The 27485-nt window shown below is 41.5% G+C and overlaps 1 protein-coding gene across 1 annotated transcript in view; it reads left to right on the top strand.

Moving 5' to 3' along the window:
• The window catches only part of lrrk2 (leucine-rich repeat kinase 2), a 189195-nt gene that overhangs the window by 122925 nt on the left and 38785 nt on the right, over positions 1-27485 (top strand). The window contains exons 37-41 of the mRNA XM_055653579.1: positions 2571-2762; positions 21477-21623; positions 21941-22053; positions 23743-23933; positions 25097-25257. Of these exons, the coding sequence (XP_055509554.1) occupies positions 2571-2762; positions 21477-21623; positions 21941-22053; positions 23743-23933; positions 25097-25257 (804 nt within the window). The remainder of the gene's footprint in view (positions 1-2570; positions 2763-21476; positions 21624-21940; positions 22054-23742; positions 23934-25096; positions 25258-27485) is intronic.

The following is a 27485-nucleotide window of genomic DNA, read 5'->3' on the forward strand; positions in this document are numbered from 1 at the left end:
CTGCCTTGAAAACAATTTTAACTCCCATTCCCACGCTGGCCTTTTTTGTCATGGGCCTCCTCCATTGTCAGAGTAAGGCCATATGCAAACTGGAGGAATATTTTGCTTGGATAGCTTACAACCCAATGATACGACATTGAATTTTCCAATTATAGGTAACCTCACATATCCCCCCACAAATCACCCCCCCCCCCCCCCCCCCCCCCACCCCCCCCCCCTCTCTATCCCCCTCAACCAGTTGATCCAATGTAGACCGTTAAGTTTGTGCTCATTATAAAAGAGTTGCCCAAGGTTGAAGTAATAACATTGTATTTCATGCATGCATCCAAGTACTTTTTAACTGTCTTAAGGGTTCTGTCTCGGGTTCCTATTGAGGCAGTGTGCTCCAGAGTTCCTCATCTACATTCTTCCACCCTTCTTCCGTTCAAACCTATCAATTACTTTAAGAAAATGTTTTCAGATTTTCAACTCCTCATGAGGGAAATATGTTCTTCCTATTTATGTCTGGGCCTTTGTATATTTGCATTAAAATCATTCTTTAGCCTTGAAGATAAAAGACTGCAGATGCTGGAAACCTGAAAATAAAAACACAGAAAATGTGTGAAATACTCAGGTCAGGCAGCCACTGGGACAAGAGATAAAGAGTTGGTGTTTTGATTACCTCACAAGAACCAGGGAAACTAGAAAATAAGATTATTTTAAGTTGCAGCGAAGTGGGAGAGTTCAAGAGAAGAGAAGGAATCACGTTCATATAATGTGGTGTCTAGAACTGTATGCAATACTCAAACTGTCATCCAACTTATAGACTCTCAGCTCTTCTTCTCCATACCACAACTAATAAATCGTCACTTGTATTGTTAACCAACTTATTGATATAACTATATATATTTAAGGACCCGTGAAAGTATGTTCCAACATGCATTTATTCCTGCACACCAACTGTACCACATTTTACCATTTACATTAAATTCGCTTGCCTTGTTGCACTATGCCAAATTTACCTCACAGTTCTCTGGATTAGATTTTATTTATTACTTTTCTACTCTACTGATCAAGCCATCAATGTCTTTTCTGCTTTCCTGCTGACTGTTAACTCATTTTTGTTTTTTGCAAATCACTATAACCTAGCCTAAGCCATTAATACATATCACAAAAAAGTTATCCAATTAAATAACTGAAGATTCATTATCCAATTTGTCCTATAACTGGTCTTAATGGGATTTGCATGTAAAGTATAAAAAAATTGTATATATAAAATTGGAAAAAATTGAATATATGTGGGCTGAGCATCAAAAATGTGTTTAGAAATCAACTTTTGTGACCCATGTCTTGGAACTACATGATATTTTCCACAGATTTAGATAACATATTATTGAGAAGGAAGTCATAATACGTGAGGGCCAAAAGTTGCTCCTGAACCAGCCTAATCAATGGGTGACGGCAGTTCTTCTGGGTTCCCCCATTTACTGAACCCCACTGACTGCCAGTGTGCAGAGTGGGGATCACAGCCATATTGGGACAGGGGCAGTGCCAGGCTGGGGGAAGGCTAAGGCATCTTCCATTGAGAGGAAAATGCCTAACCCTAACCTTAACTTGTCCCCCCTTCCAGAGCTGCCCACGGCTGGAACTGGAGCCGCTTTTGGACCGGCTGCAGGCACCGTACATCTGGCCGCTCAGCGAGTTTACCTCGGCTAGCATGCCCTTCTGGATCATTGTGGAGATGATGGTGGGGAGCAGCACTGCCCTGCACGCCGCCCAGGCTGCCTTCAGCACCCCCATAGCGCTGGCTCTGGCAGTACACCCTCTCACTCGCTGCAATACCGGCAGCGTGACAGCCCGACTGACCCTTTGCATTGCTCACCAGCCTACCGACTGCCCGATCGACCCCTCGCAGCATCCACTGGCCTACCAACCGCCCGACCGACCCCTTCTCAGCACTCACCGGTCTACCGACAGCCCGACCGACCCCTCGCAGAATCCACCGGCCTACCGACAGCCCAACCGACCCCTCGCAGCACTCACCGGCCTACCGACAAGCCCGACCGACCGACTGACCCTAACCCTGACCCTACTCCAAATCCTAACCCTAGCTCTACATTTGTTATTTATTATTTTTATTTAACAGTTCAAAATTATCAGCAAGGTTAGCATTACCTTTATTCCTTAGAAACCTTGTTATTGTTCTGATGTGATTAGAAGGCAGCCATGATCCCAGGGTCCTCGCTGCCTAGCGACCATAAAACAAAGCGCGGGATTGGTCAATTTGCACCGACTTCAATGTCAAACATGCATTGATTGGACAATTACTGCTCGGAAAATTGGAAGTTTTACTCGTATTTCAAAAAAATGTGCAGGTTTTGGTCTTGACGAGTTTCAGGTATGATTTATATAATATTTTTACACAATATGTTAAAAATTCAGGTAGTTCCTTGAGTTGGGTCACAAACTTGAACAAACAAGCTCCTTGGCCCACAGCCTAACAGGGTAAAATTATGTTTAGCATGCATCAAATGTCTAATTGCTTACAATCAGAAATGTTACTTTGTGTTTCTTGCATTTAAAACGATCAGGGTACATTCTGTTGGGCCAAATTGTGGATCACACTGATTCCCTGTTAGAAGAGTGGTTTCCGGGACTTCTGGAAACGGATATAAATGGTGATGGTGGGAGTCTATTGAAGAAATATGCCATGTACAGTTTTGAAAATGGTCAAGAATGCCAGCAGATCCTATTGGATGACTTACTAGATGTTGCAGCAAAAGGTATTTATTTCTATGAAAATTTGAATTATGGTAAGTTGATCAATTGTAGATCTTTCCATTCTGAACCTGCTTTGTACTTGGTGATAACTTTGTGAAGTTCTTTTCTAGGTTGTAGTAACTGCTTTTCATCAGTTTGAAATGATAAATCAGACTTTTATATTAAAGTTATGTGTTTTGGCACAAACATTCTAATCATAGTATTTTTCTAGCTTTTTGGGAAATTACTGATACTGTTTGGAAATTCTCCAATTTCCGGTAGTCTTCGCTGTCTCCTCCTCTTGTCTCCTCCCCTTCTCAGCTCTCCCTCAGCCCTTGGGCTCCTCCTCTTCCTTTTTCCTTTCTTCTCCCCCAGCCCCCGCCCCCCACCCTACATCAGTCTGAAGAAGGGTTTTGGCCCGAAACATTGCCTATTTCCTTCCCTCCATAGATGCCGCTGCACCCACTGAGTTTCTCCAGCACTTTTTTCTACCTTTGACCATCTTTGTGCTGGTTCTCTGCGCCAATATGCCAAGGCCAACTCTTGAGAGCATTTTGTAATATTTAATTCAGGAATAACTATGTTACCTTTACCATTCTGTTTTGATGATTTCAATCTACTCTAATAATGCCACCAATAATGTTCAGATCTTCAGTCTGAAGAAGGGTCTCGACCCGAAACGTCGCCTATTCCTTCGCACCATAGATGCTGCCTCACCCGCTGAGTTTCTCCAGCATTTTTGTCTACCATCAATGATGGCATTTCTTTGTTGCTTAATGCAGAAATACATTTTAAAGTGCACTGATAATAGTTTCTCTGCATTTAATTCTACCTGTCACGAATCACATTGAAAATCAGAAAGACCTGAAGATTCTACATTACAATAATTATCCAATTTATTTTTCTTCTTTACTGCTGCTGTACATTCAAATTTGCTTTCAGTTGGTTATCATTTCATTAGACCTGGTTTGTTGCTCAGTCACGTGTCAGTTGGGAAATAAATGCCATATTTGGATAGCAATTAATTGTGGGATTGCACATATCTAAAACACAAGGTCAATAAGCCATAATGAATTCTGGAGGGATGGAATTGAAAGGTAGAGAATTTATGCTCATTTAAAGCTACAGCAATTTGCAAAATAACTGTGATACTGATGTTCATCTTAACCAAGCTGATTTTCTACACCATTATGATGAGGCAAACTATTCAGTGATATTTGTAATAGTAGCCAAATTTCGACAGTTCTGGGAATGATTTACAGCGTTGTTTCCATTTGTAAAATGTCTCTTTCCTGCTGGCAAATTGGATCCCTTACTGATCACTCACCACATTGGTGGGAGCATAATATTCCTGTCTGTATCTTGGTAGGTGACCTTTCCTTTTAGGGAACCCAGCACTGGCAAGAATTTTTAATGAACTGACTGAGTGAAAAAAAACATATAAAGTTGTTCTTCTTCTAAGGGGAGATTCATATTTTCAAATAGTTAAGGCAAGATCAAATCTAGTGCCAAACATTAAGATGGTCATATATTTTCATTATTGCTATAACTTTTTCATGACAAGTGGCTCTGTAGCCTGCTGAGTGAACTTAATCTGAAATAATAGCCCAAACAAAGAGTAAAATGAATGGCCTTGGACCATTTAATATTTTGTTCGGGTGTAGTCATTATGAGTATTGGAATCACTTCAACAATTTTGATGAGAGTTAATTTGAATTCATTATATAGATCGTATACCTATGACATCCTTGATCAGTAAGCTTTTTGTTGATTGAAAAAACTTTTGGATATACAGCTTAAATAACTACATCAACAGATTGTGTGAGGACCTGGAAGTATGATGTTGTGGCGATCAGTGAAACGTGGTTGCAGGAGGGCTGTGATTGGAAACTAAATATTCCAGGATTTCGTTGCTTCAGGTGTGATAGAATTAGAGGGGCAAGAGGTGGAGGTGTTGCATTGCTAGTCAGGGAAGATATTACAGCAGTGCTTTGGCAGGATAGATTGGAGGGCTCATCTAGGGAGGCTATTTGGGTGTAATTGAGAAGTGGGAAAGATGTAGCAACACTTATAGGGGTGTATTATAGACCGCCAAACGGGGAACGAGAATTGGAAGAGCAAATATGTAAGGAGATAGCAGATATTAGTACAGGTGCACAACCTTTTATCCGAAAGCCTTGGGACCAGACACTTTTCGTAATTCAGAATTTTTCGGCTTTCGGAATGGAAGATTTTTAGCGTAGATTTTAACGGCTGGCTCAGTGGTAGAGTGCTCGGCTCATATCCGCAAGGTCGCGAGTTTGCGCCTCGATCCCGGCAGTTACTCGATCGCGAGTTTGAGTCTTCAATGTAGTTTTTTCTTGCAGAATAGGAGAGAATAGGGAGGGTTAGGCTGGGATCATTCTCTGCGAGATGATCTTAGTGCGGGAGACAAGTGTAGGAGAGGTGTACTGACTGTGTGGGCAGAACTTTGGAAGTGATTGCCCACCATTCTCAAAAGCCGCTGTGTCTCCCTGTCCCTCCAACTCCAGAGGAATCCGCTGCCCGATGGGCCGCTACGGCGACAAGTGGCAGTTCGCCCACAGCCCGAGCTGCGCCCCCTCATCCGCAACCCGGGTTCCTCTGGAGTTGGAGCGGGGCTGGGCTAGAGTTGTTGCTGGCTGTGAGTCTCTGGGATCTCCGTGCTTGCAGTGGGCCTGGGGGTCGGTGTCCCGATGAGGGGGCGCAGCTCGGGCTGTGGGCGAACTGCCACTTGTCGCTGTAGCGGCCCATCGGGGAGCGGCTTCTGGTGGTCCTGACGTCTCTCAGCTCCTGTCCAGGGGGATGGCCGGAGACGTCAGGACCAACAGGAACCCGCTCCGCGATGCGCCGCTACAGTGACAAGTGGCAGTTCGCCCACAGCCCGAGCTGCGCCCCCTCATCCGCAACCCGGGTTCCTCTGGAGTTGGAGCGGGGCTGGGCTGGAGTTGCTGCTGGCTGTGAGTCTCTTGGATCTCCGTGCTTGCAGTCGGTGTCCCATTGGTCCTGACGTCTCCGGTCACCCCTCTGGACTGGAGCTGAGACTGGGAACTGTACCGCCCTTGCCCCCTCCCTCTGCAACTGCAAACAACCCCACAGTTCCCAGTCTCAGCTCCTGTACAGGGGGTGGCCGGAGACGTCACAGCCCGAGCTGCGCCCCCTCATCCGCAACCCCAAGACCAAGACGCACCTTGCACACCATCAGCTTCGGTCCCTACGGGGAGCGTGTTCCTCTGGAATTGGAACGGGGCTGGGCTGCTGCTGGCTGTGGGTCTCTGGGATCTCCGTGCTTGCAGTGGGCCTGGGGGCCGGTGTCCCGTTGGTCCTGACGTCTCCGGTGACTGGCACTAGCTCCGACGTGAAGACAGTGCAAAACCCCCGCGCCGGTGCAATGGGCGGGGAGCTGGAGAGGGGAGGGAAGGGGTCACACACATGGCCGGGAAGCAGAGGGGTGTAGGTGGGGTGAAACTTAAGGGAGCGACAATTTGCTGCTGCCTGCCCGCTGAGTTAAAAAGTTCTCATGCAAGACTCACGATACACTGTGTATCGTGAGTCTACCGTGGGAACTTTTTTAACTCAGCGGGCAGGCAGCAGCAGATTGTCAATTATTAACCCTCGCGCAATATACCCTCACCTTCTCTTTTATGAATGGGGATTTAGTTCCCCTTTCTTCGAGGACCGACCGGAGGTTCCGCTGTCACCTCTGCGGGCCGCCCTCGGTGAACGTTTTCAAGGACCTTTCTTCAAGGACTGAAAAAATGTCGCTATTCGGAGGTTTTCGTTATTTGGATCTTCGGATAAAAGGTTGTGCACCTGTATTAAGCACAAGGTAGTGATTGTGGGAGATTTCAATTTTCCACACATAGACTGGGAAACACATTCTGTAAATGGGCTGGATGGGTTGGAGTTTGTAAAATGTGTGCAGGATAGTTTTTTGCAGCAATACATAGAAGTACCTACTAGAGAAGGGGCGGTGCTGGACCTCCTGTTAGGAAATGAGACGGGACAGGTGGCAGAGGTATGCGTTGGGGAACAGTTCGGGTCCAGTGATCACAATACCATTAGTTTCAATATAATTATGGAGAGGGTCAGAACTGGGGTTGAGATTTTTGATTGGAGAAAGGCTAACTTTGATGAGATGTGAGATGATTTAAAAGGAGTGAACTGGGCCATTTTGTTTTATGGGAAAGATGTAGAAGAGAAATGGAGGATATTTAAAGGGGAAATTTTAAGAGTACAGAATCTTTATGTTCCTGTTCGGTTGAAAGGAAACAGTAAAAATTGGAAAGAGCCCTGGTTTTCAAGGGAAATTGGACATCTTGTTCGGAAAAAGAGGGAGATCTACAATAATTATAGGCAGCATGAAGTAAATTAGGTGCTTGAGGAGTATAAGGAATGTAAAAATAATCTTAAGAAAGAAATTAGAAAAGCTAAAAGAAGATATGAGGTTGCTTTGGCAAGTAAGGTGAAAGTAAATCCAAAGGGTTTCTACAGCTATATTAATAGCAAAAGGATAACGAGGGATAACATTGGTCCATTGGAGAGACAGAGTGGAGAGTTATCTGCAGAGCCAATAGAGATGGGGGAGATATTGAACAATTTTTTTTCTTCGGTATTCACCAAGGAGAAGGATATTGAATTATGTGAGGTAAGGGAAACTAGTAGAGTAGCTATGGATACTATGAGGTTCAAAGTAAAAGAAGTACTGACACTTTTGAAAAATATAAAAGTGGATAAGTCTCCAGGTCCTGACAGGATATTCCCTAGGACATTGAGGGAAGTTAGTGTAGAAATAACGATCACACTAATACTTAAAATAGATAAAGATATAGAAGAACCAGGATCATACAGAGCTATTGCATTGTTAAATACTGATCAAAAAATATTAGCGAAAATACTAGCTAGAAGACTAAGTCAATATGTCAGTAAATTAATAAATAAGGATCAGACGGGATTTATACCTAAGAGACACTCATTTAATAACCTGAGACGTCTACTTAACATAATGCACTCTCACAAATTTCAGGAACAAGAGTTATCTATCATTTCATTGGACGCAGAAAAAGCGTTTGATCAAGTAGAATGGGATTATATGTTTAAAGTATTGCAAAAATTTCAAATGGGAGAGAGCTTCATCGCATGGATAAAATTATTATATAACAAACCCACGGCTAGAATATTAACTAATAATATACTATCTACGAAATTCCAATTAACAAGGGGCAATAGACAAGGGTGTTCATTATCACCGCTATTATTCGCTCTGGTAATTGAACCTTTAGCTGAAAAAATTAGAACACGTCCTGACATCTATGGGTATAATACAAAACATTCAAATAACAAAATATCCTTATACGCAGACGATGTATTACTATATATCACAAAACCCCAAATCAGTATACCAAACATATTAAACCTAATCGAGGATTTCGGATCTTTCTCAGGATACAGAATAAACTGGAACAAAAGTGAAATTATGTCAATAAAACCGAAAGACTCAACACATCTTTTGAAATTACCCTTTAAAATAGCTACAGAAAAATTTAAATATTTAGGAATTGAAATCACTAGCAATTACCACGGTATGTTTAATGCTAATTATAGCCCCTTACTTAAGAAATTAAACAATCTAATTAAATTCTGGAAAACGCTGCCGATGTCTTTAATAGGTCGAATAAATGCTATAAAAATGATCTTTTTACCACAAATCCTTTATTTATTTCAATCAATTCCAATATATCTTCCAAAATTTTTTTTCAAAAAATTACTCAGACATCACAAACTTTATATGGGATTATAAATCCCACAGAATACAAAGAGCACACCTCAGTAAACCAAAAGAGATGGGTGGTCTAGCGCTCCCTAACTTTATGTACTATAATTGGGCGGTAAACATTAAAAATATGATTCACCTGCTGGACAACTCTGCCCAGCAGGTGGACTGGATTATAATGGAGAGAGAGGACTGCGCTCCTGGTAACACAGGAGCGACTCTCCTCTCACCAACGAATTTGAATAACAAACATTATAATAAAAATCCAATGATACATAGTACAATTAGAACTTGGAAACAAATAAAACAGAACTTAAAATTAAGAAATCTATCTCTGCTAATGCCAATAGTCAATAACCCTTCGTTTAAACCCTCAATTATAGATAAATCATTCACACAATGGGAAAGAACAGGAATCAAAATGCTCGGAGACCTGTATGAATTAGGGAAATTATTACCATTTCAACAATTACAACTGAAATATAACTTGAAAAATAATCAATATTTTAAATATCTTCAAATCCGTGATTATCTGAAAAAATATACAAAAGACTATTATAATATGCCCCCAGACTTATTAGATGAAGCCATGAAGATAAAGGCTGAATCAGCAAATCTAATATCATACTTATATAATATTAAATTGAATATAGAAATACCTACAACAGATAATATTAGAAGAGATTGGGAACAAGAATTAGCTATAAAAATTTCAAAAGAGAGCTGGGATAAACACTTATGATATGTGCATAAATGCTCGATCAACGTACGACATACTCTAATCCAATATAAAACATTGCATAGACTATTATTCAAAAACTAAAATAAATAAACTTTTCCCTAATGTCTCACCCATTTGTGATAAATGTCAGTTACAAGAAGCTAACATAGCGCACTCTTTTGTTTTCTGTATAAAAATCCAAAAATTCTGGAACGAAATATTGAAATCTTCACAAAATTATTTAAAACAAAACTACTACCCAAAGTAGAATGGATCATTTTTGGAATATCGGAAGGTAACCCAGAATTAAATATGTTTCAAAAGAATTTACTTAATTATGGGCTAATAATCGGAAAAAAAGCTTATACTTAAATTTTGGAAAAATGCTCCAATACCAACAACAAAAATGTGGATTTCAAACATGTCCGAAACATTACACATGGAAGAGATGAGACTCCTCCTAGCAGGCAAAGCAGATCACTTCCAAAAGACGTGGTCTGCATTTATGGAACTATTACAAGCACAAGGTGCAATAATAAGTTATAACATAAAGGCTGCCAAGACCTGGAAACGGGGGGTATAAAATACATTTTTAATAAAAACACGGTTGGTATATCCTTTTTTGCGGAGTTTTGTGTTACAATAGAGCAATTGATTTTCCTTTCTTCTTTCTTTTTTCTTTTCTTTCTAGGGTCTTATTTATTTTCTTTGCTTCCTTCTCGAATTCCTTCCCTAAGGGGTTCTCTTCTCCCAACACTTTCCTGCACCTTCACGATTCTTGCTTACTTTCCTTACTTCTTTTATTTTTATCTTTTTTAAAGCTCAAAAAATGAAGTGGTGCAACATAATATAATAAGATATATGCGATGTATTAATGTGATTTACTGTACTGCTAATAAAAATAAAATAAAAAAAAAAAAAAAGAAATAGCCAGGGCTATGACAGAAATATTTCAAATGTCATTAGAAACGGGAATAGTCCCCGAGGATTGGCGTACTGCGCATGTGGTTCCATTGTTTAAAAAGGGTTCTAAGAGTAAACCTAGCAATTATAGACCTGTTAGTTTGACTTCAGTGGTGGGCAAATTAATGGAAAAGATACTTAGAGATAGTATATATAAGCATCTAGATAAACAGGGTCTGATTAGGAACAGTCAACATGGATTTGTGCCTGGAAGGTCATGTTTGACTAATCTTCTTGAATTTTTTGAAGAGGTTACTCGGGAAATTGACGAGGGTAAAGCAGTGGATGTTGTCTATATGGACTTTAGTAAGGCCTTTGACAAGGTTCCTCATGGAAGGTTGGTTAAGAAGGTTCAACTGTTGGGTATAAATGCAGGAATAGCAAGATGGATTCAACAGTGGCTGAATGGGAGAAGCCAGAGGATAATGGTGGATGGCTGTTTATCGGGTTGGAGGCAGGTGACTAGTGGGGTGCCTCAGGGATCTGTGTTGGGTCCTTTGTTGTTTATCATGTACATCAATGATCTGGATGAAGGTGTTGTAAATTGGATTAGTAAGTATGCAGATGATACCAAGATAGGGGGTGTTGTGGATAATGAAGAGGATTTCCAAAGTCTACAGAGTGATTTAGGCCATTTGGAAAAATGGGTTGAAAGATGGCAGATGGAGTTTAATGCTGATAAATGTGAGGTGCTACACCTTGGCAGGACAAATCAAAATAGGACGTACATGGTAAATGGTAGGGAATTGAAGAATACAGTTGAACAGAGGGATCTGGGTATAACCGTGCATAGTTCCTTGAAGGTGGAATCTCATATAGATAGGGTGGTAAAGAAAGCTTTTGGTATGCTAGCCTTTATAAATCAGAGCATTGAGTATAGAAGCTGGGATGTAATGTTAAAATTGTACAAGGCATTGGTGAGACCAAATCTGGAGTATGGTGTACAATTTTGGTCGCACAATTATAGGAAGGATGTCAACAAAATAGAGAGAGTACAGAGGAGATTTACTAGAATGTTGCCTGGGTTTCAACAACTAAGTTACAGAGATAGGTTGAATAAGTTAGGTCTTTATTCTCTGGAGCGCAGAAGGTTAAGGGGGGACTTGATAGAGGTCTTTAAAATGATGAGAGGGATAGACAGAGTTGATGTGGAAAAGCTTTTCCCTTTGAGAATAGGGAAGATTCAAACAAGAGGACATGACTTCAGAATTAAGGGACAGAAGTTTAGGGGTAATATGAAGGGGAACTTCTTTACTCAGAGAGTGGTAGCGGTGTGGAATGAGCTTCCAGTGGAAGTGGTGGAGGCAGGTTCATTGGTATCATTTAAAAATAAATTGGATAGGCATATGGATGAGAAGGGAATGGAGGGTTATGGTATGAGTGCAGGCAGGTGGGATTAAGGGGAAAAAAAGTTGTTCGGCACGGACTTGTAGGGCCGAGATGGCCTGTTTCCGTGCTGTAATTGTTATATGGTTATATGGACCTGTCAATAACCAGGACTAGTGCTGATGAACAACCACTGGTTCAATGTCCAGCACTGGACCATCAGCTGCAGCTGAGCAGTAAAAGTCCTCCTTATGTTAGGAATCAGATGAAGAAGGATTGGAAGAAACTTCAATAGCGCATACACATTGGGTGGAACAATTTATCTCAATGCTGTAGGTACTATGTAATTCCTTATGGTAATCTTTGTTTTCAATCCTCAATCTATATATTTTTCTAATCATTTATCACATCTCTTCTTTGAACAGAATATTGCAGGCTCTATGTGTAATGAGCTCAGGCAGCAGAATATTTTGGGACAATATCTGCTTTGTTTCTATCCTGAATATAGATACAAAAAAGCGAGAGTAACTCAGCGGGTCAGACAGTATCTCTGGGGAAAAAAGGAATAGGTGATGTTTGGTGTAAGCCCTTGACCCGCTGAGTTACTCGATCATTTTGTGTCTATCTTTGGTTTAAACCAGCATCTGCAGTTCCTTCCTACACATACTTGTTTCTATCCTCACTAGCTCTAATGTCACATATGTTGCATCCTTTAGAGGAGAGAGGAGAGATGCTCTCTCCTGCGCATCTAATCTACTCTGAACTTTGTGCATCGAGGACATTTAAAATTAGCTCTATAGATTCTGACAGTGACAAGCTATTAAAAAAACAAGTACTGGGTGAACTCAGCAGATCAGGCAGTATCTGTGGATGTAAATGGACAAACATTGTTTTGGGTTGAGACGTTTCTGCAGACTGATAAAGGGTTATGCCCTGAAACATTGTTTGTCCAATTCCCTCCATAGATCATAGATGATTGCCTCTGTGTATGAATGTAGACACATCTCCAGGGCCTGATCAGTTATATCTGAGGACATTGTGGGAAACCCGAAAGGAAATTGTGGGAGCTCTGGTTGAAACTTACGAGTCATCTTTAATTACAGGAGAGGTGCTGGAAGACTGACGGCTGGCAAACATAGTGCCTCTATTCACGAAGGGGGTGCAGGGAAAATGCTGGGAACTATAGGCCAGTGAGTTTAACATCTGTAGTTGGAAAGTTATTAGAGATTATTCTGATGGATAGATATACAGGCATTTAGACACCATTGTGATGGCTGTTTACATTCCTCCATCCGCCAACCTGCTGCGAGTGAGTGAAGTCATCCACACAGTCACCGCGAGACCTCGGAAACAGCACCTGAGTGCTTTCATCACTATCAGGGGATTTCAACAATGTGACTTTGGACTCTACCCTACCCACTTTCACTCAGTTTGTTGACTGTCCCACCGGAGATATGAAAACATTGGGCCTGCTGTATGCCAATCTTAAAGCGGTACAGCTCCATAGCCCTTCTGCCACTGGGAAGATCCGACCACTACCTGGCTCACCTCCTAACCAGGTGTAGGCCAATGCTCCAGAGGCTGCCTGTAACCACAAGGTCAGTGAGGAGGTGGTCACAGGAGGCATGTGACGCTTTACAGGGCAGTTTTGAAGTCACAGACTGGGACACACTCTGCAGTCCCCATAGAGAGGACATTGATGGACTAGCGGACTGTGTTACCAATTACATAAAGTTCTATGTGGATAACGTTGTCCCTGAGGAGACTGTATACTGTTTCCGTAACAACAAGCCCTGGGTCACAAGTGACATAAACACCCTTCTCAGAAAAGGAGGGCCTTCAGGAATGGTGACAGGAAGGAGGTGAAATAGGTGCAGGAAGATCTGAAGCCGAGATTAAGACAAGGCAAGGATGACTACAGGAGGAATCTGGAGCTGAAACTTCAGCAGAACAACATAAGGGATGTGTGGAGCAGTATGAAGAGCATTACAGGCTACAAGATGACCAGTGGCCTGGGGAAGGAAAGCAATCAGGGATTGGCCAACAAGCTAAATCTGTTTTTTAATAGATTTGATGGTGGGGCCTCTGCCCACCCACTCCCCTGCTCCCCGACAGATTCTTCCCCTCAATTCCCCAGGTCCACTTCCTCTGCCCTTTCTTTGTTGCGGCTGAGCAGGTGAGGAAAGAGCTGAGCAGACTATGCCCAGGCAAAACCATGGGTCCCGATGGTGTCAGCTCGAGGGTGCTCAAGGCGAGTGCCAGCCAGTTGTGTCGAGTACTCCAGATCTTCAATCTGAGCCTGAGTGTCGAGGAAATTGACAGAGGAAAATTAAAGGTAAAACGGAAACTTTGAGTTTTGCTTCAAAAGGCTTTATTGCATGATATCATGGAGAGATGGCGGCAGCTAACTGCTCACCAGTTCTCTGTCTTTGCAGCAGAATTAGCCAACAGTTACACAGTGTAGTAAACAATTTTTTTTGTTCGATACAACTATACGAAAATATACTTCGTCCTTAGTTATTTGTTTTCCTGTTATTACTATCCACTACATGGGTATTAATTATGTTATTAATCATAATATACTTTTTGTTTATGTTACTCTTATCCAACAACAGATGGTTAATCCAAGTCATTGATAATACAAGGGCATCTTGACATTATTCTATCTCATCTTTCAAGCAGACTGCACCATTGCCCTCTCCCCGAGCCAATCATAAGCCCCCATTTACTGTTTCTGCACTACTAGCGGTAAGGGGCATGGGTGGTCTACCCAGCTATTGGTGTTGTGTTTCTTGATCACAATAGTTACCAACATTACATGAAACTTGTTTTGCCAGATTCCCATGATCTTCCCACGATCTTCTTCTGCAGCTGGTCAACAAGAGATGCCAATTGCCACATCCGCTTACCCTTTCGTTACCATATTTAATTCCGATCAAAATTAAGTAAATTAAGATTTTGAATGTTTCTTCTACACTGAGGCTGGAGAGGGTTCCAAGGATATGGAAGAGATCCTAGGTACACAAAAATGCTGGAGAAACTCAGCGGGTGCAGCAGCATCTATGGAGCAAAGGAAATAGGCAACGTTTCGGGCCGAAACCCCTCTTCAGACCCAGATGGAAGAGATCCTGCCTGGTTCCTGTACCAAAGAGGAGCATCATGAAGTAATTATGAAGTCCCTGAAGAGGCTGGTGTTCACTCACCTGTGCCCCCTGGTTAAACACTGCCTGGATCCCCTGCGGTTCGCTTACCAAACAAAGATGGGGGTCGAAGACACCATCATCCACCTGCTCCATTATTCCTATTCTCACGTGGAAAAGCTGGGAAGCACTGAGAGAGTCATGTTTTTTTACTTCTCCAGTGCTTTTAACACAGATACTGCACTACTAGGGAGCAAACTGACAAAATTGCGGGTGGATGCTCAATCCACCAACTACCTAACTGGATGAGCACAGTATGTCAGGCTACAGAACCGTGTCTCGGGACATGGAGTGAGTAACAGAGGGCCCCCACAGGGAATAGTCTTCTCTCCCTTCCAGTTCACAATCTACACCGTGGACCAGATATAACTCGGACTTCTCCCACCTGCAGAAGTTCTCTGATGTCTCTGCAATTGTGGGCTGCAGTAGTGGGGGGGAGGAAGTTGAATACAGAGGTTTCGTTGATGAGTGGTGTGGGCTGAATTACCTGCAGCTCAACACCAACAAGATTAAGGAGTTAGTAGTGGACTTCAAGAGGAGAGGAACACCCCTGTCCCCTGCCTCCATCAACGGTGTGGATGTGCAATTTACCAAACAGTACAAGTACATTGGAGTTTACCTCGACTGCAAACTGGACTGGTCCAGGAATGCTGAGGCTCTGTACAGGAAGGGACAGAGCCGGCTGTATTTTTTATGAAGGCTCCGCTCCTTCAACGTCTGCAGTAAGATGCTGCAGATGTTCTACCAATTGGTGGTGGCCAGTGCTATCTTCTTCGCAGTCATGTGCTGGGGTAGCAGGGTGAAGGGTGAAGGTTGCGGACGCCAACAGGATTAAACAGCTCATCAGGCAGGCTGGCTCTGTCCTAGGGGCAGAGTTGAATTTACTGTAGGTGGTTTTGGAGGGGAGGATACTCGTCAAATATTGGACAATACAGCTCACCCCCTCCAAGATACACTGGTCAACCTGAGGAGTACCTTTGGCAACAGACTGGTTCCACCAAGATGCAGTACAGAACACCAGAGGAGATCCTTTTCCCCTGTGGCTATCAAACTGTACAACTGCTACCCCCTCTGTCATGGGGTTGACTGACTCCCCTCCACATTCTCCATCCTTTCCACTCGTCACTTTAATTTAATGTATTTTGTGTCTTACGACTGTGGGCAGATCAATTTCCCTCCTGGGATAAATAAAGTTCTATCGTATTGTATCAAACAAGGGCTGATAGGGATAGTCTTACATGGGCAGGATCGACACAGTGAATGCTAGGCCTCTGGGGAGTGTTGTAGATCGCAGGGGTGTAGGGAGCAAGCTGCCAATGGAGGTAGTTGAGGCAGGAACTATCCCAACATTTAAGAAACAGTTAGACAGGTACATGGATAGGATAGGTTTGGATGGATATGGCCCCAACATGGGCAGGTAGGACTAGTGTAGCTGAGACATGTTGGCCGGTGTGGGCAAGTTGGGCTGAAATGTCTGTTTCTACATTGTATCACTCTATGACTCTCCATGATTTTATGCTGCCTGACCTGCTGATTTCCTCCAGCACTTTGCTTTTTGCCCAAGATTCCAGCATCTCCATCCCCCTACATCTCTATCAGCAGGCCACGTGTGCTTTTTGGGCAGAAGTTCAGGATTTGTATTCGGGATTTGCACCTGAGGCAAAGTAATTTCTATTTATTTTCCAGATCCACTCTTGAATACAGTGTGTTACTTTGCTGGGCTCTCCACTTTGAACAGATTATTGTGGGCAGGCTCCATGGGCAATGAGTTTAGGCAACTGGAAGGATCAGAAAAGGCACGTGCCGTCAGGGTAGGCAAGGTAGGCACTACCTACCCTGACTAAAATTATTACATGGTAATCATTAAATATAAATAGGAGAATTATGCCTATCTAAGAGATCGATCTCTTTGGTAGGCATAATTCTCCGTGCCTTTCAACTGCAGCACGTAGCATGTGCAGCCCACGGGCTGTCCGCGCTGCTTGAAGCCGTCAATTTCAAGCGGAGCCGAAGGCAGCTGAAATTCTGCCTTTCCTGTACTGCGCATGCGCAGCGCAAGTTTCTTGGCAGGTTTTTCAAATATGGATTGCCATTATCTGAAGTGTACGTTAGGAAGCAAAGAGAGAAGATGGAGTTTGTGTACCAATACCGTGGTAAGTACATTTCTTGGTACTTTATGTTTTTAAATACTGTATTTCCCGGGGTGGGTGGGGGGAAGAGCTCCTGTCACAGTGTTTGAGGAGTCTGGCCCGGGGTAAAGTTGCGAGGAAGGCAGGAGCGTTGTGAAGTAGGGGATCGGGGCCAGTAACCCAATTGCGACCCTCTGGGCATGGAGCCACTGCTTTGTGGCCGTGGAGTGAATTAGCTTGGGTGGCTGCCGCTGCGTTCCGGGCACGGACAGCAGAACTGGCCGCCACCTCTGATGAAGGAAGCAGCTCGCGTGACTGCGAGCAGCCGCCGGGACCAGACAGCACAACCGGCTGCCATTACAGCCCCTTCTGCTGGTCCCCGCTCACCTCTGGCAGTGCTCTCCGTCTGTCCCCTGCCGCTCGCCGGCCGGCTTCCCACAAATCCTTAAATTCCGACCGCGCATTCAAGGGTCCAATTGAGGTTACTCGGTTGTGGGAATTTAAGGATTTGCGGGAAGCAACTGACATGAGTGAAGCCGCGAGCTGCCTACCTTGAGTAATTACACATGGCACGTGCCTGGATCAGAACAACCTGCCCAATATAGTTGCAACCATTGACAATAGTCCTACTTACCTATATTTGACCCATAGCCCTCTAAACTTATCTGCTTAAACTGATCAGTCTGAAGAAGGGTCTCGACCCGAAACGTCACCTATTCCTTTCCTGCATAGATGCTGCCTCACCCGCTGAGTTTCTCCAGCATTTTCGATTTTTTCAGCATCTGCAGTTCTTTCTTAAACAAGTATGACATCTTTGTCAGGTTATTTTTTTTCTCTCTGTTAAATGGGTTTCTAAACAATGTTTGATGAAGTTGGATGATAAACTTGTTAGCAAATAAATTGGGCAGCAGCAACTCATGAAAAAATTGGCTCTGCACAGAAAACAGCTGTTGTGAGTCATTGGTGCCCTCTAGTGGTCAGCAATAGGACCACTTTCTGATATTTTTAGGAATTTAATTTGTGGATGGGAAAATCTGAAAATGGTGCAGGTGATAAAATTTGGCTGTGAACAATGAGGAGAACATCGATAGGTTTCAAAAGTAGACAAAAAATGCTGGAGGAACTCAGCGGGAGAGGCAGCATCAATGGAGAGAAGGAATAGGCGACATTTCGGGGTGAGACCTATCTTTGTCAAATGGATTTGATAGAACTTGCTGACCTGACCTATGGCGTGGATGGAACAATACAGACTACGCTCATGCCCCTCATAGAGTTGAGCTATTTATGAGAAGCTGCTCCAATTGATTTTTCCATTGCCTTCCACAGCATTCCTGGTTTGTTTCTTCATGTAGAAGCAATTGTATTATAGAGAACTACTTAAAAGTTAATTTGAAAATTGATATGCAGCAAAACGGCTGTCTTGAATTTGAACAGTATAAGGGATTTATGTATACAATACAATACAATACAATTGCCTTGACGTCTTGTTGCTGTTCAAGGCAGAGTTCAAGGAAAGGTTGACATTTTGCCCACAATTGTCAAGGTCAATAATCTGTGAATTTCAGAGCAGCCCTTTTGCCCTTCACTCTATGACTATATGACTGATTCTATTGATTCCCCGTCAGGTGTCCAGGCAGAAATTAAATCCTAAACCGTTATTCATTCAACATTTTAGCCACCACTTGGATTTGGATAAGGGAATTCAAGGCCTAGGGACCAAGTTTGAGGATGATAGGAAAATAGGTGGTGGCAGACAGTGTGGAGTAAGCAGAGACTCTGCAGAAGGATTTGGATAGGTTAGAAGAGTGGGCAGAGAAGTGGCAGATGGAATATAGGTAGCAAAGTGTGGAGTTATGCATTTTGGTAGTGGGAATAAAGGAAGAATCCAGAAATCAGAGGTGCAAAGAGACTTGGTAGTCATATTATGAAACGTTTCCATGAATCTACCTATCCATAATCTTTGTAGCATTTGGTAACAGTATGGATGCCAAAACTGATGTGCTAATTGCAGATCCCAAATGAATATTCTGAATTAAACCATCGGACATAAGACATTAAACATAAGATATCGGAGACGAAATAGGCCATTCGCCCCTTGGAGTCTGATCTGCCACCCCCATCTGCCTGTTTAGTTTATTGTCTCGTGTACAGTGAAAAGCTTTTGTTATGTGCTAACCAGTCAGTGGAAAGACAACACATGATTACAATCGAGCCATTTCCAGTGTTCAGATACATGTCTACATTGAGGCCTACAAAGGATGCATTAATATTATGATCTTGCTGAAAATGATTGCTCAGCAAATTAACCAGCCTCTGATTCTGACTTTTCAATAGGATGTGTATCCTTGGATGTTCAGCTCCTAGCTCTGATCCTCGTTCAGCCATGTCTCTGTGATGTCCATAACATTGTGCATGCTAATTTCTAACTGTGCTGTAACTCATCCACCTTTGTTTCGTATAAAACATGCTTTTAGATATAATACCGTAAGTTCTGTATTCACCACCCTTCTATTCAAATCAGTTACCTTGATGCCTAACATTACACTCTTATCAGTTTGTAAACTTTCTGTCCAGATTCAGGGTGCCGTCCTGTGTGGGTATGGCTGCCCAGCCTGCAGCTGTCCATTGTTTCACCTCTTTTTTTGATTTTTAGTGTGTTGAGTGTTTTGTATTTGGAGCTCTAGTCTCTTTTTTATGTGGGGGGGGGGGGGGGGGGGGGGAGGGGGGAGGGAGGGAAACTGCTTTTGAGGGTCCCTACCTGGTCGGAGAGGGGGGTTTTCTCCGGGCAGCACCTTCGACCCGTCCTCGTGGCCTACCAGCGGGCCTGGAGCGGCGTTTCCTGAGGGGACTGGCCAGAACCTTGGTTCCAGCGGCAGAACAGCCCGCTGGTCGCCGCGCTGGAACTCCAGGGACCGCCGATGAAACATCGCGGAGCTGCGGTCTGTGGAGCAGCCAGCTGCGGGCGGCAGCGCTGAACTTTAACATCGGGAGCCTGGGATCTCTCGCCGAGATCGCCAGTAGTGGAGCTCCATCCAGCGCGGCCTGTCGCGGTCTGCGGTAAGGAAGCGGCCGTTCCTGGTTTCCCATGTGACTGTGAGGATTCTCCCGACGCCGGAGCACCATCATCCGGTGAGAAGGGCCTGGAACATCGGGCCTCCGTAAAGGCGACTGCGGAGGCCTTAATAAGCCCGACTATGGGTGGACATGGACATGGGGATGGGGACTGGACTTTTTGCATTCCCTCATAATGGGAACCATTGTGGGGGGATGTTTTTTATGTTTAAATTTCTTTATTATTGTTATGTTGCATTCTTTTATTTTTATGTGCTGCAATGGCAATCTGCATTTCACTACACCAATTGGTGTATATGACTAATAAAGAACCTTTGAACCTATTTCTTATTCTGGAGACTTTTGTAACCTCTCCTCTGCTCTCCTTCCATTTAATTTTATACGTATTTTTCCAATTTGTTGAACCCCCCACTCCCCCTCTATTCAGATTAAATCCCTATCTACTGCCATTTCTATTGATCTTTGAAGACTTCTTCTGAATTCTCCACTTTAATATTTATGCACACTTGATCAATTCAAGTAAATTAATGGGCCTGTCCCACTTAAGCGACATTTTATGCGACTGCAGGAGTCTGTGCAATCGCCACATGGTCGCCGCATGTTCGTGGGTGGCTGCCGGGGAGTCGCCTTCATGGTTGAGAGGAGTTCCCGCATTCTGGGAACTAGTTGCGGCCTCATTATGGTCGCCGTGAATTTTTCAACATGTTGAAAAATTAGTGGTGACGAGAATTAAGCCGCCATGGAGAGTAGCGAGAATTCTCGAGCCGTAGGTGGGTCGCCAAGGAGGTCGAAGGTTCTCGGAGGTTGTTGTAGGTTGTAGCCGGTGCTGACCGGTGAATTTCATTGGCTCATTGGGGGAAAAAAAGGGAAGCAGTAGTTTTCATCACCAAACATAACCGACTAGTAATGTTAAATGTCCGCCGAGCTTCACAGCCATGAACCTCTGGCTTCTTAAAAGCTGTTTCCACTCCTTCTCCCCTCTTCTCCTCCCCTCTCCCCTCACCCCTCTCCTCCCCTCTTTTAAAGGACTGCTTTAGCTGTCTTTTTACAACGCCAACCTTCCTGTTCATCGCGGTGTGTGTCTGTTTCACCTTGGCTTTGCACCGTGTGAATTTTTTAAACACGCTCCCCCCGCTTGCCCTGTCCCCCACCTGCATAACGGGCTGGTGAAAGAAGCGATGCGTTTGTGTGTGTGTGTGTGTGTTCCACTCCTGACAGTCGCCAGCAGTCCACTGAAAAATCACCTAAGTGGGACAAGCCCATAAAGGTGTAAACTACTTAGAAGTGGATTTGATCTGAAGATTTCAGTTGGCTTGTATTAAATTATAATACAGTTAAATGGACATTAAATATCGATTGTTTAAATGAAAACAAAACTACTGATTAATTTGTCGATGTGTTTTCTTACAAATCACCTTGATTTCTATTTTGAATCATACCCTAACATGAGTCAATGAAGATGACGAAGAATGTGATTTATAACAGCAAGCTGTCATCTTTAAACATATTCAAACCAACTGTTTTATTTTCTACAGATGATTTTTTGACTTGTCCATGTGATAGAAGCCAGAAAATTTCAATTTCTCAAATTGCCCCAGATCTTGTGCTGGTTGATTTACCCCAGAATATTATACTGGATGTTAACCAACTTGAACTTGAACAGTCATCTGATTTTCTGTTGGGTAAGATGTACATTTTTGCCATCATATTCATTGAATTGTAAACTGTTGTGAATGAAGATAAAAGCTGCATTTAATAAAGGATACATTCATGTTATGTTCTTGTTGAAAATGTTTGCACAGCAAATTATCTAATCTCTGACACTTTAACTGCTTTACCATAGGCTGATCCAACCATTACATTTTATTTGAAAAGAGTATCTGCCTATTTGGGAATTTGTAATAATTTGATTATTAAATTCCCTTAACACTTTGATCTGAAAAGTTTTCTAGCTTCCATGGTGAAATGCCAACTTCTGCATTCTTATTTTCTTTTAAAGGTGATGGAGGATTTGGATCTGTGTATCATGCAACTTACAGACACAAAGAAGTGGCTGTTAAAATATTTAACAAGCACGTTTCACAGATGTTTCTACATCGTCTTTTGAGACAAGTATGTAATAGCAGCATGTTTAAAATATTTAATGATGGTGTCAGATGTGACTACATTTTGAGACAAGTATATAGCGACAACATGTTTTGAACTGTCACAGTGAAATACTATGCCGGTACAGTACTTTACAGTTAAAATTATGAAAATTGATTATTTCCAAATATGTATGCTTTGACTTCTGGAGACAATCTTTTCTGTTTGGTAGGCCCATTAATTATTTACACAACATCTCGAACATACTGACTTTCCTGGACCCGGAAAACTCCCAACATTTATCCCATAAGGTTCTTCTATCCCTATGGAAATCCCAGCGGAACTTCGTTAGAACACTGATTAGAAATGCACTTTCTCAAAATGATAGGGTTTACGGTATTATGGATAAATAATTATATATCTTTTAAAGATATGGTCATATATTATTGATGATTAAACATTGAGAGTAAAGATGTTTAATACAGCATATGTGATCCGTATCTTAAGATGTTTGCATATTTGGCCTTAAATTCTTTATAACTAGACACAATAATTGTATCAGAAATGTTCAACTTCATGTGGAGAAATTACTTCTGGCCTGTAACTAAAATCCTCTTGACTATTAAAACATTAAAAATAAAGTTATATACCTTTAACTGTGATTAGCATGAATTATAGCCACGTAATCTGCCTGTATTTGTTAATTAACTATTACAAATAGGGAATCTCATCCCTTTGTTTAATTATTGGTAAAGTATAAGGATCTATTATTTTTGTTTGATCTATTTTATACCTCTTCTCCCTCTTTTAATTTAACTTTCCCCATATACTGTACCTTTCTGCTTCAATGCTGCTCTATATGTGTGATATGACATTACATTTACTGTTCTAATTCGATTTTGTGGCAAGGGCTCTGAAGTCCTTGAATACATCAGTCTGATTAAAGAGAGACTGCAGCTTGTGTCCCAGATGGCCTATAGAGGGAGACATGCTATTTCAAAGCAGGATTTCATGAATGGATGGAATAGATTTATAATCAGATCCTTGAATAAGTAAAGGAATATGTTAGTTTTTGCAAACTCAGGGCCTTCATTCTTTACCCTTGGATTGCAATTGGCGATAGGTTACTAAAGTAAGCAGAGTTTCATATGTTTGACAATTTAAGACAAAACTAAAAAATGAATGTTACAGTTTCAGAACATTCATAATACAGCAGCATCACTTTATTTATGTTCAGATTCTCTGAAGAAGTGAGTGTTTTGTGCGAGTATTAGAAGACATTTTATACCTTTTTGTTTTTGGTTGAGTTTAGAATCCTAATCTGGTAAATTTGAATTTATGTAAACATAGCTCTGCTAATAACATGAAAATATAAATACATTTTTCACAATATTCTGTCCTGTGACTGTGTTCACAAAACAAATATTTCAGGGGGACATTATTTTATCAGTAATGCGTACCATATTGGCAGTTACAAACTATTGATATTTATTACAAATATTAATACTTAAATCTATTGGATATAACATTTTCTTATGTGAACTGTATGAAGCTTGCACATTTTTGACATGTTGGTAATTGATAACAAACGCTTTCAAACCTGACGTGATTTGGGTTCAATCAATTGGGTTCAAATTTTGATATTTATACCAGAAGCTCAAATCTCATTTTTATCTATTAGTAACTAACATGCTTTTTCACTTACATAATATCCAGGAACTTGCAGTTCTTTCTCAGTTGCTTCATCCAAGTCTAATTTTATTATTTGCGGCTACCTTTCGGCCTCGGATGTTGGTATTGGAATTGGCACCCAAAGGGTCCCTAGATCTGTGTCTTAACCATGAGAAAGAACACCTTAATCAAAAACTTCAACATCGGATAGCTCTACAAGTGGCTGATGGTTTAAGGTATCTATAACTCAGTACACTGTGTATCTGGTTCTACTAGTTCAGTACATCTACACGACAATAGATTTTGGAAAACAATCTAAATTATTAATTGCAGTGCTGGATACCTTTTAAAAGTATGTCAGCATGGAACGCTTAATATTAGCTTTAGCTGTGATTCACGATTGTTATAAATTGAAATGCATTATTTGTAATATAAGCAGAAAAGGAAGAAAATTATGTAATCATGCTGTTTACAAAAAAGTCTTGACTTTGGGTGACATTGCATCAGTGGGTTTGCAAACATTTTGTGAAACTGCAAGCTATGAATAAATATAAAAACCGTGTGGTCAAAATTTATCTTTAGTTGTATTGTAAATGTATTGTAGTTGTATTGTAAAGTAGTTGTAAATTTAGTTGTATTGTAAATATATTGTAAAGCACTTGTGTGCTCTTCATAAATTGTCCAGAACATATTTGGGTAATGATATAGAAAAATAAGCAATAAAAACAAAAAATGTAGGAAAGATTCAGCTAGTCTGGCAGCATGAGTAAATTAAACAAAGTTAACATTTCAGATCTTTTGGCAGAACTGCAAAAGAGAGAAAACAAATTTCCAGTTGCAGCAAAGATTGTAACTTAAAATTAACTTGGTTTCTCTTACAAAGTTCTAACAAATAGACTTTGACCTGAAAGGCTAACTGTTTCTCTTTCCATAGATTGGACACCTATATTTTCTGTTTTTATTTCAGTTTTGTTATTATTTGAAGTTTTTAAAATGTCCTTATTAGGATCTTATTCACAAAATCTTTGCCTTATTTTCTATATACTTTGAAAAAATTTGTTACCAATATACTTTCAAAAGATATGAACAATTTTGAACCTTGAGTGGGCTTCTTATTTTTGTTTTTTCTCTTCATCTGCGTCAATGGGCTTTTCTTTGCCCTGTAAAGAATTCTAAAGTTTTTCTTGTGATTTTGTACTTTAGTCTAATCTTAAACCAGGGGACAGTAAATCCAGTTTCTTTTAAATCTGTGATTGCAGCTGAATCTACTTATTTGCTTTATTTTTAAAACTCACTTTGAAACATAGTCTTTATGATGCATTTGTTTGTTTGCTTATACCCATGTTTTAATATTGCCTATATAAAGACATGTTACCTATATAAGATAATATTTTAACAGATACCTACATTCATCAAAGATAATATATCGAGACTTGAAGCCTCATAACGTGCTACTGTTCAGCTTGAATCCGAATTCTGCTGTAATTGCCAAAATTGCTGATTACGGTATTGCTCAATATTGCTGTAGAATGGGAATTAAGAACTCTGAGGGGACACCAGGTAAAATCTTCCCATCTTCGATAAAGTAGAATTAACTGATGTACGTTTTATAGAATATATATAATGCTTTTTTTATTTTGGTTCTAATGCTACTAAGTTATTAAATGCATCTTGTTTGCCATTCACTTATGCCTCTAACCAGAATTGGTGAATTTTCTCAGTTGGAATTTCTCAGCTTCTCTGTTGGAATTTCTCAGCTTCTCTCTTGGAATAACTTGCAAAGATAGCATATAGAGAAGTTGAAGACCAGATGTTTATTAAAGAACATAGAACAATTGAGCAAAGGAACAGGCTATTCGGCTCACCATGTCTCTGCTAAACATGATGTCAAGATAAACTTATCTCTCCTGGCATATATCCCTTCATCCCCTGTGTATACGTGTGCCTACCTAAAAGCCACTTAAACACCACCATCGTATCTGCCTCCACCAGCACCCCAGGCAGTATGTTCCAGGTTCCCAACATCCTCTGTGTAAAATAAAAACCTGCACCACACATCTCCTTTAAACATTGCCACTATCACCTTAAAGCTATGCCCTCTAGTCTTTGATATTTCCACCTGGGGGAAAAAAGATTCTGACTGTCTACAATGTTTGCCTCATAATTATATAAACTTATGGCTTTCCAGAGAAAACAATTCACCATCTCCTTTTAGCTAATATACCCTAATCCATGCAGCATTCTGGTAAACCTATTCTCCAAATCGTCCACATTCTTCCTGTAATTGTGTGACCAGAACTACACACAGTTCTCCGAATACTGTCTAACCAAAATCTTATGGAGCTGCATCATGACTTCATAATTCTTACATTCAACACACAGACCAATGAGGGGAAGGATAGCTTGCTCCGCCTTTACCACTTAATGGACTTGTGTTGCCTCTTTCAAGGAGCAATGGACCTGGATCCCAAGATCCCTCTGCATTAAGGCTATTTAGGATTGTGCCATTAACTGTATACTTTCTCCTTGCATTCAACCTCATATAGTGCTATTCCTCAGACTTACTCGTATTAAACTCCATTTGCCATTTCTCCACTTATATCTGTAGTTTAGTTTAGAGATACCGCATATAAACAGGCCATGCAGCCAAATTGAGTCCACACCGACCATTGATCACCCGTTCACCCTAGTTCTATATTATTAGACTCTCCCATTCACTCCCAACGCACTCAGGGAAAATTACAGAGGCCGATTATCCTGCAAACCCACATGTCTTTGAGATCTGGAAGGATAACAGATAACACAGTGCAGGGAACAATACGCAGACAGCATCCTAAACAGAATCTGGTCTCTGGTGCTGTGAAGCATCTGCTCTATCAGCTGCACTACTATGCCGCCTAGTTGATCTACATCCCACTTGTATACTTTGTACTTCACTGTCTGCAACTCCAACTATCTTGGTTTTGTATGCAAACCTATTAACCAACCCATCTACATTTATATCTAACTCAGTTATTTCTATCATAAACAATAGTGGTCCCAGCACAGATCCCACCGGAACTCCATTGGTCACCAACCTCCAGCAGAATCAAGCCATCCACCACAACCCCTCAGTTTTATATGAGTGAGCCACTTCTGAATCCAACCAACCAAGTCACTGTGAATTACTTGCATCTTAATCTTCTGGATCAGCCTACCATAGTACTTTATCAAATGCCTTACTTTAGTGAATGATGAATCTTGGGAACCTGTCCAATTCTTGTAAATGTGCAGTGATTGGACATGTTTAAGACATATCAGAGCTAGATTACTATGCAAAAAAACCCCCTTTAAAATAATGTGATTTGATTGGACTTGTAAATAAATGTTGTTAAGCAATTGTTAAGCATGATTGGGTATTTAGTGCAGCAATATCACACTCCCTTCAATTATTTGAGAAACATCCCTTCTGTTTCAACTTGTTTGCTAAGATCATTCATTTGGAGGTGATCCTTATGCTGTGCATCTGCATTTGTTGGATTGTATTGGACATGAACAAACTCATTCAACGTTGCACATATTTTTATGTAATACTACACCAAGTGGGACCCGTTGGGCCCCATTCCCCTAAGGCAACATTCCACCACTCTCCTGTTCCTCCAACGCAACCCGTTTCCACCACTCACCCAGTGATGGGTTCCCGCTCACTCACTCATTCCTCCAACTCAACCCGTTTCCCCAATGCAATATTCCACCTTCATCATGGTGACTGACAGGCGAGAAGACCAATCTGCTGATCTCACGATTTT

Source organism: Leucoraja erinacea, chromosome 22, assembly GCF_028641065.1.
Source record: "Leucoraja erinacea ecotype New England chromosome 22, Leri_hhj_1, whole genome shotgun sequence".
NCBI classification, from domain to species: Eukaryota; Metazoa; Chordata; class Chondrichthyes; order Rajiformes; family Rajidae; genus Leucoraja; species Leucoraja erinaceus.